This window comes from Doryrhamphus excisus, chromosome 7 (genome assembly GCF_030265055.1).
Source record: "Doryrhamphus excisus isolate RoL2022-K1 chromosome 7, RoL_Dexc_1.0, whole genome shotgun sequence".
NCBI lineage: Eukaryota > Metazoa > Chordata > Actinopteri > Syngnathiformes > Syngnathidae > Doryrhamphus > Doryrhamphus excisus.
The window spans coordinates 8,212,041-8,236,100 of NC_080472.1; the positions used below are offsets into that span (position 1 = coordinate 8,212,041).

A 24,060-nucleotide genomic window follows, 5' to 3' on the forward strand; every position below is an offset into this window, starting at 1 on the left:
TTAGTATCAGATTTGCTCTTCCCCGCATTTAAAAAAAATATTCCAAATATTTAAACTTCTTGAATAATCTTGGTAAAATGTTGTTTATATCAAGACTTTATTTCAATAATATTTTGACTTTATTCCCATACATTTATTTTGTTTTGTTTGTTTCTGACATTAGACTATGAATAAAAATATGAATGTTAATTAATGTTAATATTAAATCTTTATGCTCCTAAAAGTTTATTCTGGTAAAATGGCGCCTTTTTTCTAATAATAAAAATGAATGAAATGAATTCCTTAATCTTAATTCTTTAATAGTATTAAAGAATGACTGGATTATTTATTCTATTGAATATGAATGAGAAACATGAAATATGAATGAATGTCAAATCATAACCCAAATGATAACGTGATGAAAAGCGTACGAGTGACGAGCGGAGCTACCTTAAACTCATAGGACTCCTCAATGACCACCTCCAGGTTGGTGTGCTCCCCCAGACATGGGCAGCCCATCTTGGCCACGTCCTCGGGCCCAACGGGCGTCTTGTTATCGTTGGTGTCTCCTGCACAAGAGGACCACGTGTCAACCCGCCGGCTGGCGTGACGAGAAACGTCGGGAGGTGAAGACGCAGAAGAAGGACTCACCGTGTCTCTGTCCCACCTCCAGCAGGATGGGCTCCTCCAAAATAATGGTGAAGGTCTTGTTCTTCTCGTACTCCTCATCGTCGATGATCTTCACGTTCAGCAGCTTCCTGGGAGCGGAAGGTCGCGAGGAGCAAGGGGAGGATGGGAGCAGAGAGACGTGGATCGATGAATGAATAGAATTATTTGGGAAATGGCAAATACATCTGTTGGCTCCGTGCCAACTAATGCCAACTTGAAAATCTTTCATGTCATCTTTTGAAAAAGACATTTATTTTCACATTTTTTATACACTCGTAATATTGGAACTTTTCCTCCTTTTTTTCTTGTAAAATATCACGTTTTGGTTTAACAGTTTGACTATATTCTCATTAAAAAAGCTGCATTTTTCCATTTTGTATTTTAAAATTAAATTTAAAAAATTTATGTTGGAATTTCTTGTAAATATTTTGTCATAATTATGACAAATTATGACAATTATTATTATTATTATTATCAACTTTGCTCATTGCCCCCCCAGAAAAATGTCCAAATATTTTCTTCTGAAATAATATTTAGAATTTTTCTTTTGACTTGAGTCCCACAATATTACAGCTTTTCTCCCTTTTTCTCATTAAAATAATAATATATTATTAATATATATCAATATATAATAATATATAATATTTTGACTTTAGTCTCATGAAATTACAGCTGTTTTCATTTCAGCTTTTTAAAAAGACATTTATTTTCAATTTTTTTTTTAATATTAGAACTTTTCCTCCTTTTTTTCTTGTAAAATATAACTTTTTGGTTTAATGTTTTGACTTTATTTTATTAAAAAAATCAGCTTTTTTCCATTTTGTATTTTAAAATTAAATGTTAAAAATTTATTTTGGAGTTTCTTGTAAATATTTTGTAATAATTATAATAATAATACATAATAATACATTTTATTTGTATAGTGCTTTTCAGAGTACTCAAATACGCTTTACAGTAGAGAAAAAAGAAATAAAAATAGAGTTGAGTGAAAACAGAGTAAATGATGCATTAAAATACAATATCCAAATATGAATTATGACTTTATGTCCATAATATCTGGATTTTATTCTCTTGGTTTTTCCCAAAACCTAATTTTCCCAAAATGCTGAGAAGTTAGATATATATATATTTCAAGAAAAAATGGCACATAGGTGAAAAAGTGTATTATTATTATTATCAACTTTGCTCTTTGCCACCAGAAAAATTCTTGTGAAATATTATTTAGGATTTTTCTTTTAAACAAGAAGAAGGCAAATGCATCTGTTGGCTCCGTGCCGACCACCGCCGACTTCTAATGCCAACTTGAAAATCCAAACACAAGCGTTTGTAGTCAGGAGCCGAGCAGCCGAAAGGTAGACAGCCCACGCGATGAATCAGGAAGAACGTGATCTTAGCGGCTCCGCAGACCAACAGAATGAGACTTAAAGCTTTGCCAAGGCTGAAAAACAGCATTTATGAACCCGAGAAGATGGGTCGCAACCTCAAGGCCGCTAATCTCATTTGGTGAGAATCAATATGGTCGGCATTAAAACACGGCTCGGCGTGCGGGTTTGTTCTTGGGAGAGTAGCCCCGTGCTTTGGAACGGTGGCGCAGTGTCAAACAGTCACGCAAACCACGGCGACGGGAAAGAAGCAGAAAATAGGTGACTTTGCACGGGGAAGACTGTGTTTGAAAATGTTGGCTGTTGCTACGGTTACAGTCAACTCAGTATCGGATTATTGAATCCAAAGCAGGGCCACTCAAGTTTACCAGAATACCGATTTGGGAAAAAATATTCAATAAAATCACAACCCCCCCCTCCCCCCAAAACCCATTTACATACCATGAAAAAACAATCACGAAAAAAGAAAAATATCTGGAATAAATAATATACCCCCAAAAATGAAAATATAATAGATTATATAAATAATAAAAATATGAATATAATAATAACAGCATGAAATAAATGAGGAATCAAATAAATAATTAAATAATACACACATATTTTGAAAAAAAATAATGATTAAAGTATGGAAAAAATATGAAAAAAATAACATTAAATAATAAAATAATGTGAATTCTGACAAATATAAAATTATGAAAACTCTGAGGAACATAACAAAAAAATGCATGGAATAAATGACATTGAATAATAATGAAAATGAATAAAAATATATCAAAATAATGACCATAAACAAATAGAATGAAAAATTAGAATACAATCATGAAAGATACATGTGTTGTCAATATACATGTATAAGTTATAAATATGATTAAAATATGGAAAAATATATAAAAAAAAACATTGAATAATAAAATAATGGGAATTCTGAATAAAATAATGACATAACATAACAAAAACTGCATGGAATAAATTGAATAATAATGAAAATGAATGAAAATATAAATATCTCATCTCTGCTACCTCCAGTTCTGCTTCCTGTCTCTAGACCAAACAACATGGCTGGTCTCACCACAGAAACTCTATCACATCACGCCTGACACTTTTCTCCACCCGTTCCATCCTGCCTGCACACGCTTCTTCACCTCCTTTACACAAGCTCCGTTGGTCTGAACTGTTGACCCAGCATACCTAAAACTCTCTTCTCCCTGGAACCTCACTCTTCCACTTGGGTCCCTCTCATTCCCACACATATACCCCGTCTCGCTGCGGCTAATCTTCATTCCACTCCTTTCCAGGGCAAACCTCCACTTGTCTAGCATCTCCTCCACCTGTTCCCTACTCTCCCTACAAATCCCAATGTCATCTGCAAACATCATAGTCCATGGAGATTCTTGTCTAAGCTCATCTGTCAGCCTGTCCATCACCATAGCAAACAGGAAGGGGCTCAGAGCTGATCCCTGATGCACTTCCACCTCCACCTTGAACTCTTCCGTCACACCTCCAGCACATCTTAGCACTGTCATCACAGCCATTTTCATCCTTTTGGCAAAGTCAACCACCATCTGTCCTTCTGCGTTCCTCTCCTGGATACCAAACCTGCCCATCACCATCATCCATTCAAGTCTGCCCCAATGACAACACATTCCCTTCTCGGGATGCTCTGCATCACTTCATCAAGGTCCAGCCAGAATCTCCAACTCCCATCCTACTGTTTTTACCTCCAGGACATTCTTAACCAACTCCTCCTACTCCATTTCTCTTCCCATCGACACCATGATAGAACAAGTTGAACCCTGCTCCTAAACTTCTAGCCTTGCTGGTAGTACATAGTTCCAACATTCCAAGTCCCTACTCTCAATAGAAACAAATATATACAAATGATGAAAAGTGATGAGGATGATGACTTGTAATCATCATGCCTGTGGGGGGTATGGGGGCTGCATCCAAGGGGGGCACCCTCCTTCATATCAGATATTACTATGTATAACCAGTGGCGTCATTAGGCCTATTTTAGGGGGTCTTCAGCCCTAAAATGTTCTTAAGCCCCCCTAAATAATTTGATATTTTTTATTGATTTTTCATTTTTAATCTCTGACAAATTTGATACAATAGGGCAAAAGCAGGCTAATAAGCAAGCCAATAAGCAGGCTAATACCAGCCTACTACTACTAGTAGTAGTAGTAGTAGTAATAATCAAATATAATAATGATTATTATATAATTGATTGTGTGTACTTGTGTAAATTTAATGGTGGCCTAAAACAATTGAGTATCTCTACTAAATCTGTCCAAAAGTGGGAAAGTTATATCCTGGTTCTTGTTCCTTATTTGTTTTTTGGATATTTAGATTGTTTTGATTTTTTTGAATGTCTACTACATTCATTCATATCCTGAGCATCTCCAGGGGGCTTAGCCCCCCCTGTCCTCTATTGACGTCCCTGACTATAACAATATGTGGCCTGTAGAAGGTACGGCGCCATAGTGGGAGGTAAAGTAGGGAAAACTCTTCTAACAATAAAGATATTCTTAACATCTCCCTCAGAAGAGCATTCTTATATCTTCATTCATTTTCTACCGCTTATCATCACGAGGGTTGCAGGGGGTGCTGGAGCCTATCCCAGCTGTCTTGGGGCGAGAGGACTGGTGGCCAGCCAATCACAGGGCACATATAGACAAACAACCATTCACACTCACATTCATACCTATGGACAATTTGGAGTGGCCAATTAACCTAGAATGTTTTTGGAATGTGGGAGGAAACCGGAGTACCCAGAGAAAACCCACGCATGCACGGGGAGAACATGCAAACTCCACACAGAGATGGCCGAGGGTGGAATTGAACTTCCATCCATTCTCACAGTCTCCTAGCTGTGAGGTCTGAGTGATAACCACACGACCACCGTGCAGCCCTTCTCATGTCTTATGTGTGGTTATTCTGTGGATCCGCTGTGTTGGATCTCATCAGTGGCAGCTAATGAATATTTTCTTAGCATTGGAGTCGAAACAAATAAAATAGCCCACACAAACTTCCTCATCATTCTATTTTTCTGTGTGGGAATGAAGAGCTGCTTTTCAGGGAAAGGATGCAGAAAGACATCCTTGCCGATCCACAGCGGTTGAGACGCCGGCGCTTCAAACGCCAAGCCGTGCTGTCAAAGTGTGACCGACATATTTTGCTCAAGCCGCCTTCTCCTCCCACTCTGTCACACTGACTCCTTCTCCCGCTCTCTCCCGGCTCCCTAATGATATGTGGGCGGCTGACTATTTCTGTCTGCACACATACGCCCAGGATGCAGAAACATGCAGGAAGCGCCTTTCGCTCGCAGAAGAAAAGCAGCTTTATTCCAAACAAGGCCGACGCGTCATCGGGGGAAAGTCATGCCAGTGGGAGCAAAGAGCCCGCAGGCACAAAAAAACCAAGGTCTCAGGTGTAGGATCTTCAGGTAGAAAGTGAATTTGCGATGGATGATCTCTATTCATCGCCGTAGTCACACGAACGCCACCTCACTGTTGACTAGCATTTCCATTTCGATGAATCTGACTTACAAGAGATGAATGCCTTACTTTGAAAGGCGGGAAATGACTTTAATGGCATTGAGAGACTGGACGATGACGCAAAAAAGTCTTTCAAAACGTGAATGACTGCTAAATGTCGCCGTAAAGTGCCGATAAAGAGAGTTCAGATGGCCCTCGTTAATCGCTGCTAATTGATTTGGACAATTTATTCAAATAACACACTGCCACAAATAGATTGCAGCCCTGCAGGAACCACTGCCCGTGGGCTCATGCTAGCCCTGCTATATATTAGTTATATGACTTTACTACAATACAACAGTGACTGTATACGATACAGGATTCTCTAACAGTGGTTGTGTGTACTAGGGGTGTGAATCTCAGCACTGAGGACGATTCCATACACATCTCCATGCACTGCCAGCGATACCATACTTTAGCGATACATGGAATTTTCTGCCGATACGATACGATTCACCATCTTCATGATACGATACGATAATCATTTAGTTCACATCAATGCAATCCGATATGATATGGTGCAATTTATTGCGATATGATGCAATTCAACATGATGCAAATAAGCAAAGGGAAAAAATGGAATTCAGTATGGTCCTACAAAAAGGAGTTTTTTTTAAATTCAACTAAAGTGCTGTTTGTCTTTTTTACTATGCACCACTTCTTCATCATTCTTTTTGCCATCTTAAAACAGCAACAACTTTTCAAAAACAACTTTCCTCCCACTTTCACATGGGCTATGCAATTCCAATAGCAGTGGTTCAGTGGTGGAGTCAAACAATTCAACAATAATTACTGCTGTAAAAAATACAGTACAGCAACAACAAAGTTAAAGTGACACTTTCAACAGTGCAATCAATGTTTGTTTATATTCCTGTCTGCAAAACATACTGCTAATATGAATGAGCTTGCGCATAAGCCCTGTGCGCATAAGTGGGTCAAAAAGGAAATATCCTCAAAATGAACATTTTTTATCATTTCATATTCCAGGTATTCCTCAAAAAACATGTTTTTGATATCATGCCATTCACATTTTTAACTTATCTTTCATACATTTTAAGAAGTTTTTGTTTTTGTGTTACTACCCCAACCTTCCATAAGTGGGTCAGGTTGTTTTCTTGAAATATCTTGAAAAATTGTTATCATTTCATATTCCAGGTATTCCTCAAAAACATATTTTTTGATATCATGCCATTCACATTTTTAACTTACCTTTATGCAACACACAATGGATCCTCACATTTTCTATTGTTGTACAGAGTCATTTTCTTTTTCAAAGATGTCAAAAAGTGAAAAATGAAGATGTTTCTAACATGAAATCATTTTTGTGCGGTCCTAAATATAATACTAAATATCATACATGTGATTATTCCTAACCAAAATGGCAAAATTGGCATAAAAACGCATTGATTCTAGTATGGGTCATTTTTGACCCACTTATGGAAGAGTGTAGGGTCCAGTCACTCGTGCATCTAAGGGTTAAATATAGAAAGTTCCTCGCTGCTGCTTGCTACGAACGTCCATGCTGTTTTACTAGTAGTTGGATGTGCCTCACGGCTTCCGTCCGTATTCAATACAAAACGCCAAATAATGATGGTGCATTCATTGCGCCTGGGGAACAGCATATGGGGTGAAGTTGAACATTAATAAAACGGTGCTTGCATCGGATTTTACAGATACCCACAAACACATCACGATGAATCAAGATTTCACCCGTCAATTGCATCCATACCCAGTGAATGAGCCGATGCATCGATGTATCGATTAATATCGATTATTTTCCACACCCCTTAGTGTGTAGGTGTTCCTATTGTTGCGGCCAGTGAGCCCACACACACGTGCACATGCAGCGCGTGGCTGATTGGCGAAGTAAAATGCCGGAGCGATTCCTTGAATACTAAAATTGGCCATAAATTCAAGAGGCGTTCAGGGGTGTCAATGAGATTTGACACAAGCTTTATGGATGACGCCACTCAATTCTACTTCCGGTGTCTCTGCAGGCCACCGTCAACTGTTATTGCTGAGAGTCTAGTCAGGTCCCAACCGGAGCTCCTTTGCACATTTGGCTGCTGGCACTTCCGACACGTTCAGGACAAAGTACTAGGACATAGTACTCGGCTTGTGGAGGACCTGCTAACTCCTTTAAATGTAGCCTCAACGGTACACCAGGATGCTAAATGATTTCCCTGTCCTGAAAAGCCCACCAGAAAGAAAGCAGGTAGCGAAAACACAAATGTCCAACACACTTGAAGTGGCCGTGCTTCCAACCAGCAAAGATGAGCAACACACTGAACATCTCGGAGGGCTCGGGAGAATGCGTCAGAGCTGAAAATGAACACTCAAGCGGCACAGAGGCGCCATGAAGAAATAGGCTTCTCATATCCACCGGCAATATTAGGATCGTGACACATTTGGGATTTAGCCTCGAAATCAGTCATCTGCCGTACGACTGAAGTGCCGAGCTACCCCGGCATAAAATCGAAGTAAATCGGATTATTTTACTGTTAACTTTATTGCGTTCTTTACCTGAGTCAAACAGCTTTCGAATTTTACGCTCACAGCCTTCGTTGTATTTAATTCTTTGTTTGATGAGTGCTGAGGGAGCTCATTAACGTGTTATTTGTGACTTGGTTCTTATAAATACACCGGGCAAGTAAGTCCTTGAACACACCATGGCTGAGGACTGTATCTCTCAGACACGCACAGTAAAAGCATCCGTGTGATTTTAATCCTGATCCGTGGCACATTGGCAGCTCCATGGTGATGTCAATGTCGAACGTAACCGTCCACATTTGCCGTCCGTGGGAGTGGGCGTCACCACGTCAGCTGGCCAACTGCCAAAGACAAAGTCATATCGGAGCAAATGAAGAGACGTGCATTTTTTTTTACTTGTGCTTCTTGCGGATGTTATTCCAGACGCGTGTATGCGGGACTTTGCCTTTCAGAGACTGGATGGAATGGACAATGACACTTTCCTCCATTAGGACATTAGTCTGAAAACTTCCTGCTGCAGACAAAATAATCAGTATTCCAAAAGGAAAATAATTGGATAAACTATCACCGATAAAGCATCCTTGTGTTTAAGTCACAGGATCAGGATCATTTCCTGGACTGATATAGTATTGATAACCGATAACTTTTTTAGAGTTAGTGGTTAGTGGTTAGTGCGCAGACCTCACAGCAGGGAGACCAGGGTTCGATTCCACCCTCGGCCATCTCTGTGTGGAGTTTGCATGTTCTCTAAGCTACAAGCCACATATCCGGCACCTGTTTTATACGCTCACAAATTCAAGGGGCGGACTTTCTAGTGGTTCTGTTATATCAGCGGTGTCCAAGTCATGCCCCAAGGGCCATTTGAGGTCCACGACCGTTTTGTATTGGCCCGTGGCACGCTGTGGAAATCAAATTCAATAAAAGAAAGATCAAGAAATTGAGGAGAAAAGGCTGGGATGTTGGTGCTCTTCTCAGTAATACAGTTATGCCTTGGTTAAGGTTGTTTTGGTTTTGGCTGGAATGATTTTATGAAGGGGTGCACGGTGGTCAAGTGGTTAGCGCGCAGACCTCACAGCAAGGAGACCAGAGTTCAATCCCACCGTCGGCCATCTCTGTGTGGAGTTTCCATGTTCTCCCTGTGCATGCGTGGGTTTTCTCCGGGTACTCCGGTTTCCTCCCACATTCCAAAAACATGCTAGGTTAATTGGCCACTCCAAATTGTCCATAGGTATGAATGTGAGTGTGAATGGTTGTTTGTCTATATGTGCCCTGTGATTGGCTGGCCACCAGTCCAGGGTGTACCCCGCCTCTTGCCAGATAGGCAAGATAGGCTCCTGGGATGGGATAGGTTCCAGCACCCCCGCGACCCTCGTGAGGAAAAAGCGGTAGAAAATGAGTGAATGAATCTTTTTTAGATCTACTTTTTATAGTACAAATAGAATTTTTTTTTTACAACTATTACGTGTTTTAAGGCTGCAAAACCATACACGTTATACATTTTTCTCAAACAGGCATTAACATTTCTGTCTTGTTTAAATGCTCTCAAAGTTCAAATTTTGTTTGAATTTTAATAATGGACCTTCTAAATTCTGGCTCACCTTAGTCTGACCATTCAACTGTAGTGTTTTTGTATCCTTGTTAAAACTAAATGCTCGCACAGGGACTGACCAACAACAGCCAATCAACTCCCACATGAGTATACAACACCCTCTACTGGTAGCAGTGGTAAATACAATAACAGACACATCCAACAGAGCGCTAATACATCACAATTGCACATACGCAAAACAGCAAATCCACAATGTAGCAGGGGAAGACTATATCCATCCAATCAGTTGAGAACAAAACTGTTCACTCGTACTTCAAAGCTAATTCCTTTCCCAAAGAAATAGTCAGTGCCACCGAAAATGGTTTGGCTCATTTTCCTGAAACATTTCCCGGACTTCCTCAACACTCTCGGTTCTTTTCGCAAAATACTTTTGGATGGTTCAGCACAACACCTGCTGAAGCCCAAAACACCAAAACAGCCAAACACAGCTAAAATCCTGTGGCATATGAAACGTACCTTTTTTCATCACCAGCCTATGTTTAAGGAAAGATTTGGATCTGTCCAAACGTGTTAGCATCAGCCCACCATGAGGGCGGCGCTCTGCTTTCATCCACGTTGGAAACAAGAAGAAGTTACGAGCGTTGGCTATTGATTTACCTTTCAGAAGTGTTCCCCTTCCACTCATAGCGTTTTCATCTCAGCTTATGTAACCGCCCGTGTTATCCACTTTAGCCTCAACTGGTGTTGCGGCACACATACTGAGGCGCCGACAAAAACAGATACAAAGAAGGCCGCACACAAGCATCACAGGGTCTGCACAGGGCTTCAGCTAATCCATAAACACAGAATGGGGAACGCTTCTCTGTCAGCGTGTTTATTTTAGCTCAAAGGCTTATGTCTGTGCATCACCATCTATTTGCTGCACTGCAGAATCTAGACGTTGATTTCTTCCTCCGGGCCTCTGGAACAAAAGCTCCAAAATACACGGTCCTCTTTAGGATCCGACACCATGTAGACAGACACATACATAACAGCTGGGAGAGCCCTGAGACTCGTGGATGGCTAAGAACATCCGGTAGTGCTGGAAGGATGAAGACGAGTAGAGCCAGGAGGATGTGCACCAAACCAGAAGCGTAGAAGATAATAACAGCAGGCTTAAAGATCTGGCACAACGGCTACCATCTGCTTCAAGGTCAGGTTTCATCCAGATTGCATTCATTCTGTTCTGCGGTAGAACAATGTACAGTCGCCTACATAATTACTATCTGATCTGATAATGGAATTTGTCATGTTATATTTCAAATGGGGGCATTCCGTGCACGCCCTCCATATGTGGCGACTTTTCCGCACTTTTCATATCACGTTTTTTCAAAAATATAATTTGTGGTTGAATATGGCCTATTTTTTATATTTTCTAAAGCAAGTTTTACATTTTTTTACATAAACTAGAAAATTACCGCGGAATTTAGATGGGCATGCAACCTGTGCTGTGAACCTCGGGCCCGGTGTCTGCTGTACCACGTCGCCGAGCGTACATTACATGAGGAATTTAGCAAAAAAGCTAACATGCTAACTGTTAGCATGATAGCATCTAACGAGATGGCACATGACATAGTATCAAGACGGTCCCACAATATCCCTGCATCATGCCATGTATGTATTAACCTTTAGACGTGAGGAATACAGCTAAAATGTTAAAATGCTAACAGTTAGCGTGCTAGCACAAAAAGTGCAGAGAAAGCATTCCTACATCATGCCATGTATATATATATATCTATATATAGGCCTTGAAACAGGAGTAAAATAGCCAAAATTTTTAAATGCTAACAGTTAACATGGTGGCACCTAGCAAGATACAATTAAGTGGCAAAGTGCCAAGGCAGTTGCATAGTGTCCATACATCATGCCATGTGTGTATTTTCATTTCGATTTGCATAAAAAAGTAAAAATGCTAACATGCTAACAGTTAGCATGGTAGCATCGAGCAAGAAAGCATCAAGTCCCAAAAGTGTTAAGGCAGTCCTATAGTGTCCCTACATCATGCCATGTGTGTATTTGCCTTTAGATATGACTACATTAGCTGAAATGCTAACATGCTAACAGTCATCACGCTAGCACCTAGCAAGAGAGCCTCAAGTACCGAAAGTGCCAAGGCTGTCCTATAACGTCCCTGCATAATGCCATGTGTGTATTTGCCTTTAGACATGGGTAAATTAGCTAAAATGCTAACATGCTAATAGTTAGCATGGTAGCATCGAGCAACATAGCATCAAGTAGTGAAAGATGCCAGGCATTGCTGTGGTGTCTGCACATGATGTCATGTGTTGTTTTACAATTGCATGCAATTCCAAGACAAAAACTGCTACTGAACAAAAAGAATGCAAAACATTTACTGCGACACACACCAGCACAAGTCTTATTTATGTCTTAAATTGCTTACTTTTTTCTTAATATCTCTGCAATATTGGTTCTAGTCACAAAGGTGGTTATAGGGGTGTTATTTGATTTCTGGAGGACTCTAGTAATATTAAAAAACACATTCAGAAGATGAATGGTTGTTTGTCTATATGTGTCCTACGATTGGTTTGCGACCAGTCCAGGGTGTACCCCGCCTCTCACCCGAAGACAGCTGGGATAGGCTCCAGCATACCCGCGGCCCTGGTGAGGATAAGTGGCATAGATAATGGATGGATGAATGGATAGTCAGGAGATTGTAAACAGGTTTTCTATTCTCTAGCTATGAAAATATTAGATTTGTAAAGAAGGACTCCTACGCCAGGGAATAAATAATGTACACCACATTGGTGCGACTTGAGCACGCAAAAGCAAGATGATCTGCTCAGCGTCCAAACAGGTCGCTCTAACAGACAGTCGGTGAAATCATTCCGTGAAGACACACGATTCCATCTGCATGTTTTAAAAGGAGACTGAATGCTTTGAATTAAAAAAAGATGATAAAAAATTCAGTCTGGCTGGAGCGTCTGCCTAGCTTGCAGCAGGAACAAAATTTGATCTTGTAAAAGATTTAGGCCTCGGCGCAGAACTTTGGCATGCGCTTGGGTAAATACATTTATTTCAGCCACGTGTGCTTGCTTACAAAGCAGGACCTAGCAGGGCAAGCTGATGCAAGCTGAGATACATTTCTTATGGTTCTCACCGGAGATGCACTTTTTGACCTTTTTTTCCAAACCCATACGATAACTTTCTGCTTCTCAAGATCAATATGACACCAATACCCAATAACTTTTTTCATCATTTGGATTTAATTGTAATTTGGAGGCAAGAGGGACTTGAACAAATTACGATTCAGGCAACTGCTGATTTTTCCTAATCAAACATCATGACATCAACCTTTTGCCCTTTTCAAATGCTGCAGTGACGTTTCACCTTTCGAACGCTGCGGCCCGACGAGCCCGGAGTGTCGTAGGGATGTGACGTTTCACTTTTCCAACGCTGAAGCCCAACAAACCCAGAGTGTCGTAGGGATGTGACGTTTTACTTTTGAAGCTCTGCGGCCTGACACGCCCCGAGTGTCGTAGGGATGTGACGTTTCATTTTTCAAACACTGCGGCCAAAAAAACCCCAAGTGTCGAAGGGATGTGACGTTTCATCTTTCAAACACTGCGGCCCGACATGCCCCGAGTGTTGTAGGAATGTGACGTTTCACTTTTCCAAAGCTGTGGCCCGACACGCCCCGAGTGTCGTAGGGATGTGACGTTTCACTTTTCAAGCGTTGCGGCCCGACACGCCCCGAGTGTCGTAGGGATGTGACGCTTCATTTTTCAAACGCTGCGGCCCGACAAGCCCAGAGTTACATAGGGATGTGACGTTTCACTTTTCAAGCGCTGCGGCCCAACACGCCCCGAGTGTCGTAGGGATGTGACGTTTCACTTTTCAAATGCTGCGGCCCGACAAGCCCAGAGTTTTGTAGGGATGTGACGTTTCACTTTTCCAACACTGCGGTCCGACAAGCCCAGAGTTACATAGGGATGTGACGTTTCACTTTTCAAGCGCTGCGGCCCGACACGCCCTGAGTGTCGTAGGGATGTGACGTTTCACTTTTCAAATGCTGCGGCCCGACAAGCCCAGAGTTTTCTAGGGATGTGACGTTTCACTTTTCCAACGCTGCGGCCCGACACACCCCGAGTGTCGCAGGGATGTGACGTTTCACTTTTCCAACACTGCGGCCCGACACGCCCCGAGTGTCGTAGGCATGTGATGTTTCACTTTTCCAACGCTGCGGCTCGACAAACCCCAAGTGTCGTTGGGATGTGACGTTTTACTTTTGAAGCGCTGTGGCCTGACACGCCCCGAGTGTCGTTGGGATGTGATGTTTCATTTTTCAAATGCTGCGGCCAAAAAAAACCCAAGTGTCGTAGGGATGTGACGTTTCATCTTTCAAACGTTGCGGCTTGACAAGCCCAGAGTTACATAGGGATGTGACGTTTCACTTTTCAAGCGCTGCGGCCCGACATGCCCCCAGTGTCGTAGGGATGTGACGTTTGACTTTTCAAGCGCTGCGGCCCGACACGCCCCGAGTGTCGTAGGGATGTGACGTTTGACTTTTCAAATGCTGCGGCCCGACAAGCCCAGAGTGTCGTAGGAATGTGACGTTTCACTTTTCCAACACTGTGGCCCAACAAACCCAGAGTGTCGTAGGGATGTGACGTTTCAGGCGGCTGGTTTTTCTGTGTGCTTGCTGAGGTTTTTTCCCCCTCACCGTGGAGTACGCCAAATGTCTCTGAAAGGGACTGTTTGTTTACAAATGAGCTCGGGGGAGAAAACGGAGCACATATTTAACATAAGAAATATGCCTTTCAATAACAACATGAATGTGTTTTGGTGACACCAGCACTTTAAGTTTGCTTTTGTGGCTCATACCCCCCCCCCCACCCGTCTTGAAAGCACGACTCCAAGGACCACGTACCGTAGGGCCGTTAATGAGGCACAAACTGACGAACAGTAAGTACCGACTCGCCTTCCCAATGCAGATACAAGCTGCCTACGACCCCCCCAATTTCACTTAGTGGTACACTATTGGCTCATTAACCGCAGTGTGTAGCTGTCTGCATTCTGTGGAGATCATCAGGGACTCCGGGAGCCTCTCTCAACTTCCTGTAATTGTGCTGGATGCTCGGGAAAACCTTTTTAGGAGCGGGGTGACATTTAGTTCCATGCCGGTTTTATACACAGGCAAAGGAAAACTGCACTTTTGGGGAATTTTGCCCATCACCCACAATCTTTATTAGACAAGAACACGTCTTTGCCTCTTCTGTGCGTTTTAGATATCCGCCTTGTGCTAGCAATTTTTCTTACTAACAATGCAGGTAATGAGGAAAGCTCTTTAAAAAAAACACCCAAAGCCCTCCCATAACGTTTTGTATACATGCCGTAACCATGGTAACAGGCATATTCATGTTAAGAGTGCTTAGCAACTAACGCTACTTCAGTGCATTCTGTGTTTGCTATCACTCATCATGGCAGAGATCCAGAAGCTGATCTTTTTGAAGCTGACTATAGCGAGTGTGAAGTTCAGGTTTTAGAAATGCTCCAAGAGACTACATCACAAAGAACTTTTTTCCCCTCCTACTCAAAATCAACTGGAAAAGACGCCCTAGACCATCTGGACCAGGTGGACCATTGAGTCACCATGATGTTGATACCTGGAGCACATAGCGCTTGATATCTACAGTAGATACACAGCCCATCTATCCGTGTAACAAAGCCAGAAAAGTAGCTCCTGTGTGGGAGCTCCCACGGGAACAATGTCTGCCTTCTCCTGGGGAACGTTGGCCTCCGCCAAAGCTGTTGAGAGAGTTCAGTTGGGGGTCCTGAGGATCTCATCCCTGCTATTCGCAGACAATGTGGTCGGGCTGTGACCTTCAGCGTTTACTGGGACGAGACTCAGCACCTCCAAAGTGGGAAAAGAAGGGCTTGCAACCTCTGAGTCGGCTGTGGGGTCACGAGGGAGGGAAGGTTGGCGTGTGAGGTTGACCAGCAGATGTGGTCGCTGGAAAGCACCAACCCCCACCTGTGGTCATCAATATTAATTAATATAATAATCATAATAATTATTATTATTAATATAATAATAAATAATAATAATTAGTATTAGTAGTAGTAGTAGTATTATATTAATAATATTATCATAATTATTATAAAATAATAATATTAATATAATAATAATATATTATTTATTATTATTATTATATAATATATGATGTCATATATAATATTTATAGTATATATACATACGTATATAATATATATATAATGTCAATATATGATTATGATGATTATTATTATGATGATTATTATTATGATTGTGATGATGATGATTATTATTATTATTATTATTATTATAGCATTTTGTCTATGTACTGTTTATAGGACAAAGGTGGGCCACAGACATTTTTTAGGTTTTTAAGTGGGCCCTGAGTTGGTAAAGTTTGGGAACCGGTCGATCTATGTTCAAACCCCCACCTGCGGTCATCGGTTTTGGGGTCGTGATAGTAGCGGGCCGAAATGAGTTCCCTCTTTAGGGTGGCTGGATTCACCCCAAGAGATAGGATGAGGAGATCGGTCATCCGGGTGTAGCTCAGCGTAGAGTCGCTGCACCTTCGCCTCAAGAGGAGCCAGTTCAGGTGTTCCAGGCATGCCGGCCACGCTGGAGGGATTATATCCCAAAGGTGGTGACCGGGAAGTCTGGGCTTCCCTAGCGAGACTGCTGCCCGGATAAGAGGAAGAAAATGGATGGATAGAAAACAATGTCGATGTAGTATCGACATTAATATGATAATATCAATGGAGGGATGTTTTCTTTAGAAGGCCTTATAAGCAAAATAGGTGAAAGCTCATTATCTGCATTGTTAGTGAAAAAGTACCACCAGAAGGCAGTTATGGAAAACGCACATACGTGTGTTTTTATCTCCGATAGGGAAGTGCCGTTTTCCTTTAATGAAATGTATGCAAACGGCAGGGAAACGGACACAAACATTCCCATTTCCCCCGCAATGTGAAGTTTGGAGACAAAGAGCGAGATGTGAATTCTCGATGCATTCACCTGCCTTTTTCCCTCCCCCGGCGCGCTCAACCGACCCACACAATACACCCACACGCTCACCCTGCCATCCTCCACATTTATTTGACACGTTTTATTCTGTGCTTCTTTTCTTTGTCTGCATGCTACTCACGCTGTCGCTGGCTGCAAATCATTCGGCCATCTGTCGTTTTTAAATCAGCTGACATGGTGGTGAATGATGTTTTAGCATGCCACCTTTTCTGTGTTTGCCCGCCATTAGTTTTGCGGAACCACGTCGCTGTGAACTCCGGCGTGACCTCAAAAGGTTAAAACCAGCGCTCATTCATAGACACCTTCCTCTTTGCGGCGGCTATTATCTTCCTCACAATGATATCCTCTCATCCTCCCACATCATCTGAGCTTCTGGAGCCAACATGTCAACATGTGGGCTCTGATATTCCATCAAGACAAATAAGAAGCACACGGACTCACATGGTCTCGTCGTTCTGAAACTCCAGCTTGCCAGACACTTCCTCGTAGTCCTCCCCCGCCTTGGCGGTGCCCTCCACGGTGTGATAAGGCACCGCGACCTTCCCCCTTGCTCCGGACGTCCGGTGAACCTTGACCTGCATGTTGCCGACGCTCTCGCTGACTCTGGTGGACTTGCTCTCGAAGGTGAAGATGCCGGCGTGGTCGTCGTCATAGATGGTCACGGTAGCGGTGTGAGCGCCGCCCAGGGCGGCTTTGGGTGGGATGTGGGAGGAGACGCCCACCATGCTGTTGCTGGAGGAGATGGAGCGCGGCTCCAGGATGGAGACCTCGGCTCTGTGCACTATTCGGGGGTTGCTGAGGCGCACGTAGAAGTGCTCGTCTTCTTCGAAAATGTCGTCGTCGATAACGCCGACGGTGAACTCTTTTGTGGTCTCGCCGGGCTTGAAGACCAAAGTGCCTTCGGCGAACTCATAGTCCGAGCCGGCGTTGGCGGTCCCGTCCTCTGTGCGGTAGTCCACCTGTTTGGGAGCAGATACAGGAAGTGGTCCAACTTCTACTACGAAACAGTAAATTATTCATGCGGCCTTCTCACCTTCACGGTACAGCCGCTCTCTCCTCCGTGGCGGCTCACTGAGAGCTTTAAGGAGCCACAGTTTTCAAAGCACTGGTAGTGGGAGGGGTCGAACTGCAGGTAGATGGTGTTGGGGTCCTCCTCTTGTCCGCTGGCCTCGTGGCAGCTCACCACCTTCCTGGCTTGGTCGGCGGCGTGCTTTTTCAGGATGTTTCCGGCTCCGATCATCATGCGTGTGGCCTGGATGCGGTAGAAGGCCCGGCTCTTCTGTTGTTGGACCAGAACTTGGTAGTTGGCCATCTCAATCAGCTGCTCCATGTCCTTCTCTGGATGCCGCTGCTTCAAGTCCTTCAGGGTGCGAGCCATCTCCCTCCTGGCTTCCTCCTCTTGGTCTTGTTCCGCGCTGGAGCCTCCGCCTTCCTCCACCCCCTCCAGCATGCCATCCAGAGCCTCCTTGGGGTGCGTGTGGGAGTTGACACCCTGGCCGTCCATCTCCAAGTCCATTTTGGTGAACATGGCGTCCCCCTCCGATTCGATGATAATGCCTCGATTCTTGTCGGCGCGGTAGCGTCTGTTGACGTACTTGTAGAAGAGCAGGCGGCGATCTGCGATCCAAGCTTGCAGCACACAGAGCGGGAAGAAGAGGAAGGTGAGGACCGCCTCCCAAACTTCCACCTCCCCAGGGGAGAAGACGGACAGGATGAGGTACAGCCAGATGTAGGCGAAGATGCTCCAGGCGGCCGTGACGAAAAACACCCTCAGGTGCTTTATCTTGCGAGTCTCGTTCTCCGGCACCACGTAGACGCAGAGCGCTATGATGATGAACATGTTGAACGCGGCGCTGCCCACGATGGTACTCGGCCCGAGCGCTCCAGATTCAAAATTATGACCGACCACCTCGATGACGGAGAGCAGGATTTCTGGGGCTGAGGAGCCTAACGCCATTAAGGTCAGGTTGGACACGGTCTCGTTCCAAATACGCACCGTCGTGGTTGTTGTCTCTCCGTTGGGCTTCTTGATGGTGATCTCCTTTTCCTGGGATGTGATGACCTCAATGGAGGACATGAAGCGGTCCGCGATGATGGACATGCCCAGGAACATGTATATGAGAGCTGCAAAGTAAACGATGGCCCGGGCCACCTTGTCGCCCACCACTGGGTTCTGGGGGTTCCACATGGGAAGCACCACTCCGTCAGAGCAGTTATCTTCGCTGGTGCAGTTCCTGGCCGGGCTGCCGTGGTCTTCGTGGCTGGAACTGCCTTGGGACACGTGGGTGACTCCCGGGAGCAGGAGCAGCAGGATGGAGGTGAACACGCATGGAGTGAAAAATGGAGTCCTCTTGTGGAGTAGCATGGTGCAATGACGATGTTTGCTAGTCTTCTCACGTCAATCCATGTGGAGGGTTATCGATAGGAACGTCTACGAGAAAGCAAGGGGAACAGGAAGGTCAGTTTGAGCAGAATGAGATACAGTTCTCCATCAGAGTGTGGATTCTGAGAGACCGGACTACGGGAATTGGATGGTACGGAAACCTGCCTCGACCCTGCAAGCCACGCCCCTCGCAACACACACGTTATTACATTCAGTCATTCATTTTCTACGACTTATCCTCACGACGGTCACGGTGGTATGGAGCCTATCCCAGCTGTCTTCGGGCAAGAGGCGGGGTCCACCCTGGACTGGTCGCCAGCCAATCACAGGGCACATATAGACAAACAACCATTCACACTCACATTCATACCTATGGACAATTTGGAGTGGCCAATTAACCTAGCATGTTTTTGGAATGTGGGAGGAAACCGGAGTACCCGGAGAAAAGCCACGCATGCACGGGGAGAACATGCAAACTCCACACAGAGATGGCCAAGGGTGGGATTGAACTCGAGTCTCTGAGCTGTGAGGTCCGCGTGCTAAACACTCAATCGCTGTGCAGCTCTAACAGATTTTTTTATATCCCAAAACATCCTCATTAGCATCCAATTAGCTTGCGAATACATGAAAACATCAGCAAACATTCATTCATTCATTCATTTTCTACCGCTTATCCTCACGAGGGTCGCGGGGTTGCTGGAGCCTATCCCAGCTGTCTTCGGGCAAGAGGCGGGGTCCACCCTGGACTGGTCACCAGCCAATCACAGGGCACATATAGACAAACAACCATTCACACTCACATTCATACCTATGGACAATTTGGAGTGGCCAATTAACCTAGCATGTTTTTGGAAACCCATGCATGCACGGGGAGAACATGCAAACTCCACACAGAGATGGCCGAAGGTGGGATTGAACTCGGGTCTCCTTGCTGCGCTAACCACTAGTCCGCTGTGCAGCCCCGTTATTACATGTTACACGTTATTATGTTTGTTATGTTAGCTCATGGTAGCGATTTGGCAAGGTTTAGCTCCTAATGCTACCATAACCACTACGCCAGAAAAGTAGTTCCTCAGTGTTAACACCTCATGACCTGCATCTACAATCACACCACGCAAACATTTTGCGTCGATACTGCAAGCCAATCCAAGCAATCCAATTGTACTTCCGAGTGCGAGTCCCCAAATAAACTCACATAACTGAAGCGCTCATGCTCTTTTGTATGCAAATGACGTGGGATCCAATCGCACGGCAGGTTTGAGCTGTGGAAAGCAGAAATATCGGCACCTACTAATCGTTGAGTCATCGGCGTTGAACCTTCTCGGCCCCGTCCCCCTCCCACGCGCGCTGTGTAATGTGGTCATTTTGTGTGAAGCAGCGGTGGAAATGTTACCCTCTGAACTTGCGGCACGAAGAGAAAAAGTGACTCAGTCCGGAAAGTAATGTCAAGTTAGATGGGTTGCCAAACGCGCTGGACCAAGCTGGAGCCTGAAGCTGAATTTTATTCCGAGGCTCCCACCCCCATTATAAAAACAAAGAAACAAAAAATAGGAAAAAGGAAGAGAATAATTTACTTTTCCTCTCTATGGAAGGACAGCAGTGACAAGCACCCTCTGGCTCATGATCCACTTTATTTTCATTTATTATCATCCCAGGCCGTGACACCCCTCGTTAGCATTATTAGGTTTTGAAAATGTTTCCCTCGTCAGCTGGGATCCGACTCAAGTTCCGTGCCTTTGAAAGGCAGCAGCTGTACCATTACAACAGGGCTTCTCAATTATTCTGTCATGGCCCCTAAGGGACAGAATTGGAATACTAGAGAAACTGATCATATTTATTCATGTATCTGTACTGTACAGACTGAACTTCAAAATGAAACCAGGAAAACACAACCCCCCCCCCCCCCCCACACACACACACACTCAAAAAGTCTGGTCTTCATTCCAATAAACTCTCCAATTTCTGTCCCAAATCCAACCTCCCCTTTCTGTCCAAAATCCTCCAACGTGTCATAGCTGCTCAACTTCAAACTCACCTCAACTCCAACATCCTGACTGAATCCTTCCAGTCCGTCCCAAACACTTAAAATCACCAATGATCTTCTTCTCTGCTCCGACTCTGGCTATCTTACCATCCTCAGTCCTGGCTCCAGTCATACCTCACCAATCATCATCAGATAGTGCACATCAATAGCTGCTCCTCCTCCATAGCCCCTTTACCTCAAGGTGTTCCCCAAGGTTCGATGCTTGGTCCTCTTCTCTTCATCCTCTACATCCTCCCACTTGGCAACATCATCCGTCGTCATGGCCTCAATTTCCACAGCTATACATCTCCATCAACTCCAATATATACTGATATGAATATGATCTCAGGGAAGAAGTACATTTGAAACACTTCTATGCTAGGACTACATTATGCTAGCCATAGCATTTCAGTATGTGGAATCAAACTATGGAATGGATTGAGTAAGGAAATCAAACAATGCACAATGATGAGCCAATTCAAGAAACAATACAAGCAGTTGATGTTTGCTAAATACAAGGATGAAGAGTCTTGAACCAGTCATGATGTGCTATATATATCACTATATTGACACTTACTATGGTACCCATTATGGCATTGTAGTATGGTCATATCACCTCCTACTTCGGTACGGGACAAAAAAAACTTAGACTATATTATGAAAGCAGGAAGTGAACAAATGTAACAGTTACTGATTGTAAAAGTACCAGATGGAGGGTAGGATTTAATAAGCTTTGCTTCTTCCTACTCCTTTTGGACATGTGGAACTGTGAACTGATTATGGGATGCACTCAATTGTAATCTGATGCATGTTCAAATGAAATAAAACCATTACCATTACCATACCATTACCATTACCATTACGATTGCTCCACCCTCACCAACTGTTTAACTGACATCAAAACCTGGATGGGACACAATTTCCTCAAACTTAACAGTGACAAATAATATCATCATTGGTCCCAAAAACATCCCAAAAATAACTTCTGTCTCCAACTCGACAGCGCCACCCTCATTCCATCCCCGCTCATCCGCAACGTCGTTATCCTCCTAGACCCGACTCTTTCATTTGAACCCCACGTCAAACACTTGAAACGTCAAAACCCGGACTGCATCACTTACATTCTCTGCCGCTGAATCCCTGATCCACGCATTTATCACATCCAGAATGGAGTACTGGAATAGTATTCTCTACGGTACACCATCCTAAACCCTCAACAAACTACAATATATTCAGAACTCCGCTGCTCGCCTCCTCACCTCCACCCGCTCCCGTGAACACATGACCCCGGTCCTTAAAAACCTCCACTGGCTTCCCGTCCCCCAACGTATCCATTTCCAAGTCCTTCTCATCACCTACAAACCTCTCCACAATCTGACCCCCCATACCTCACAGACCTCCTTCAACCACACAATCCCCCGCGTCCCCTTCGCTCCTCAGACTCCAACCTCCTGGCACTCCCCTTAAGACCAAGCTCCGAACCTGGGGAGACGGAGCCTTCTCCATTGCTGCCCCCACCCTCTGGAACTCTTTGCCCCATTCACTCCGTGCTTGCCCTGACCTTCCCACCTTCAAAAAACCTGTTAAAATCCGCCCGCTTTTAGCCTTCTTTTAGCTATGAATGTATGGATATTGTATTTTAATGCATCGTTTACTCTGTTTTTACTCAACTCTATTTTTATTTCTTTTTTCTCTACTGTAAAACATCTTTGAGTTCTCTGAAAAGCGCTATACAAATAAAATGTATTATTATTATTACTATAAATGGAGCGCATACAAGCATATTCAAGAGTCAAATTGCATGTTGAGTACTATAAATTTGTACACGTTGGGAGGTCTGCCACACTATTTGAGAATCACCAACAAGGACTGAGAGGTCAGTGGGTGAATTCTGTCATTTTATTCTCTCACGGCCTGACAATCCTTTGCACATTAGCCGAGAATGCGCACCCTTGAGCAAAAGGGACAGTGTGGGAGGGGTGGCCGTGACTGAAAATAAGAACAATGCAGTTGATTGCGAACATCCATTGGCCATTTTCCACAGGGATGAAATCAGTGGAGAATCTTCTAGAATCTTCCTTTCCTTCACATACGTCAGTTCTAATTGTAAGTGTGTCTAAATACAGCAAAGTATGTTTTTATCTGTATACCTAGTATGCCAGATCGTGATTGGACGTCTTTCCGGTTGACTTAGATGGTTAAAATCCTATCCTTGTTTTCAGGTCCCATTGTGTTGTGTGTGTGATTGGGTGGGAGAGCGAAGGCGAGGACTAATCCGTTTTTGTGGTATGAACCCACCACAGTTGACACGAGATTACGTCATTTGAGCTACATAGGAGGCAAACTTCTTCACGCTGGCAAAATGACCGTTTCAACGGCTTGAGTGAATAATTCAGAGTGGAGCGCCAGTGCGACCCAGAGGCTTCACGCCGCCGTCGGTCTGAACGCGGAGAGGAACAGCACACCGGGGAAGGTGTAATCTGATGCGCCTGATCAAAATTTTAAGACGGTGTCAAAAATAGGCCGCCTGCCTCCAGCTGAGGGGATGTGACGAGGCTGGAGCCGCACCGTGCACGCTCATTGGCATGCAGCAGGGGAGAGGACGCAAACGCCACACGCTGACCCGCGAGCGCACGTTTTGGCAGCGGCGCCGCGTTTCAAGGTGAAGCGGTGCGCTCGTGCAAATCAGAGACACATGCCTTTTTGTGTCGCTATCGGGGCTCGGCTGCTGTGACAAACCAGCACTTGACCCCCCCCCCCAACCCCCCCCGGCTCTACTTTTACATCCTTTTATGCTTCAGAGGCGCTGCGGTGAAGCGTCATGTGGATGCGATATGGATGCAAGCATGCACAAATGTTGAGTGGGCGATGTTTGGATGGTAAAGGCAAACACGCCAACTGATGAGACGACGCCTGGTGGTTGCTCAATGGCACACATTTCATTTATTCACTTATAGCATGGGAGAGTAAACGGCTG

General features: G+C 44.1%; 1 protein-coding gene across 1 annotated transcript in view; it reads right to left on the reverse strand.

Annotated features, from left to right (window-relative positions):
- slc8a4a (solute carrier family 8 member 4a) overlaps positions 1-24,060 on the reverse strand; it is a 41,601-nt gene that overhangs the window by 14,903 nt on the left and 2,638 nt on the right. The window contains exons 3-6 of the mRNA XM_058077810.1: positions 17,711-19,108; positions 17,119-17,636; positions 631-737; positions 430-548 (exon numbers count right to left, since the gene is read on the reverse strand). Coding sequence (XP_057933793.1) covers positions 430-548; positions 631-737; positions 17,119-17,636; positions 17,711-19,042 — 2,076 coding nt within the window. The 5' untranslated portion in view covers positions 19,043-19,108. The remainder of the gene's footprint in view (positions 1-429; positions 549-630; positions 738-17,118; positions 17,637-17,710; positions 19,109-24,060) is intronic.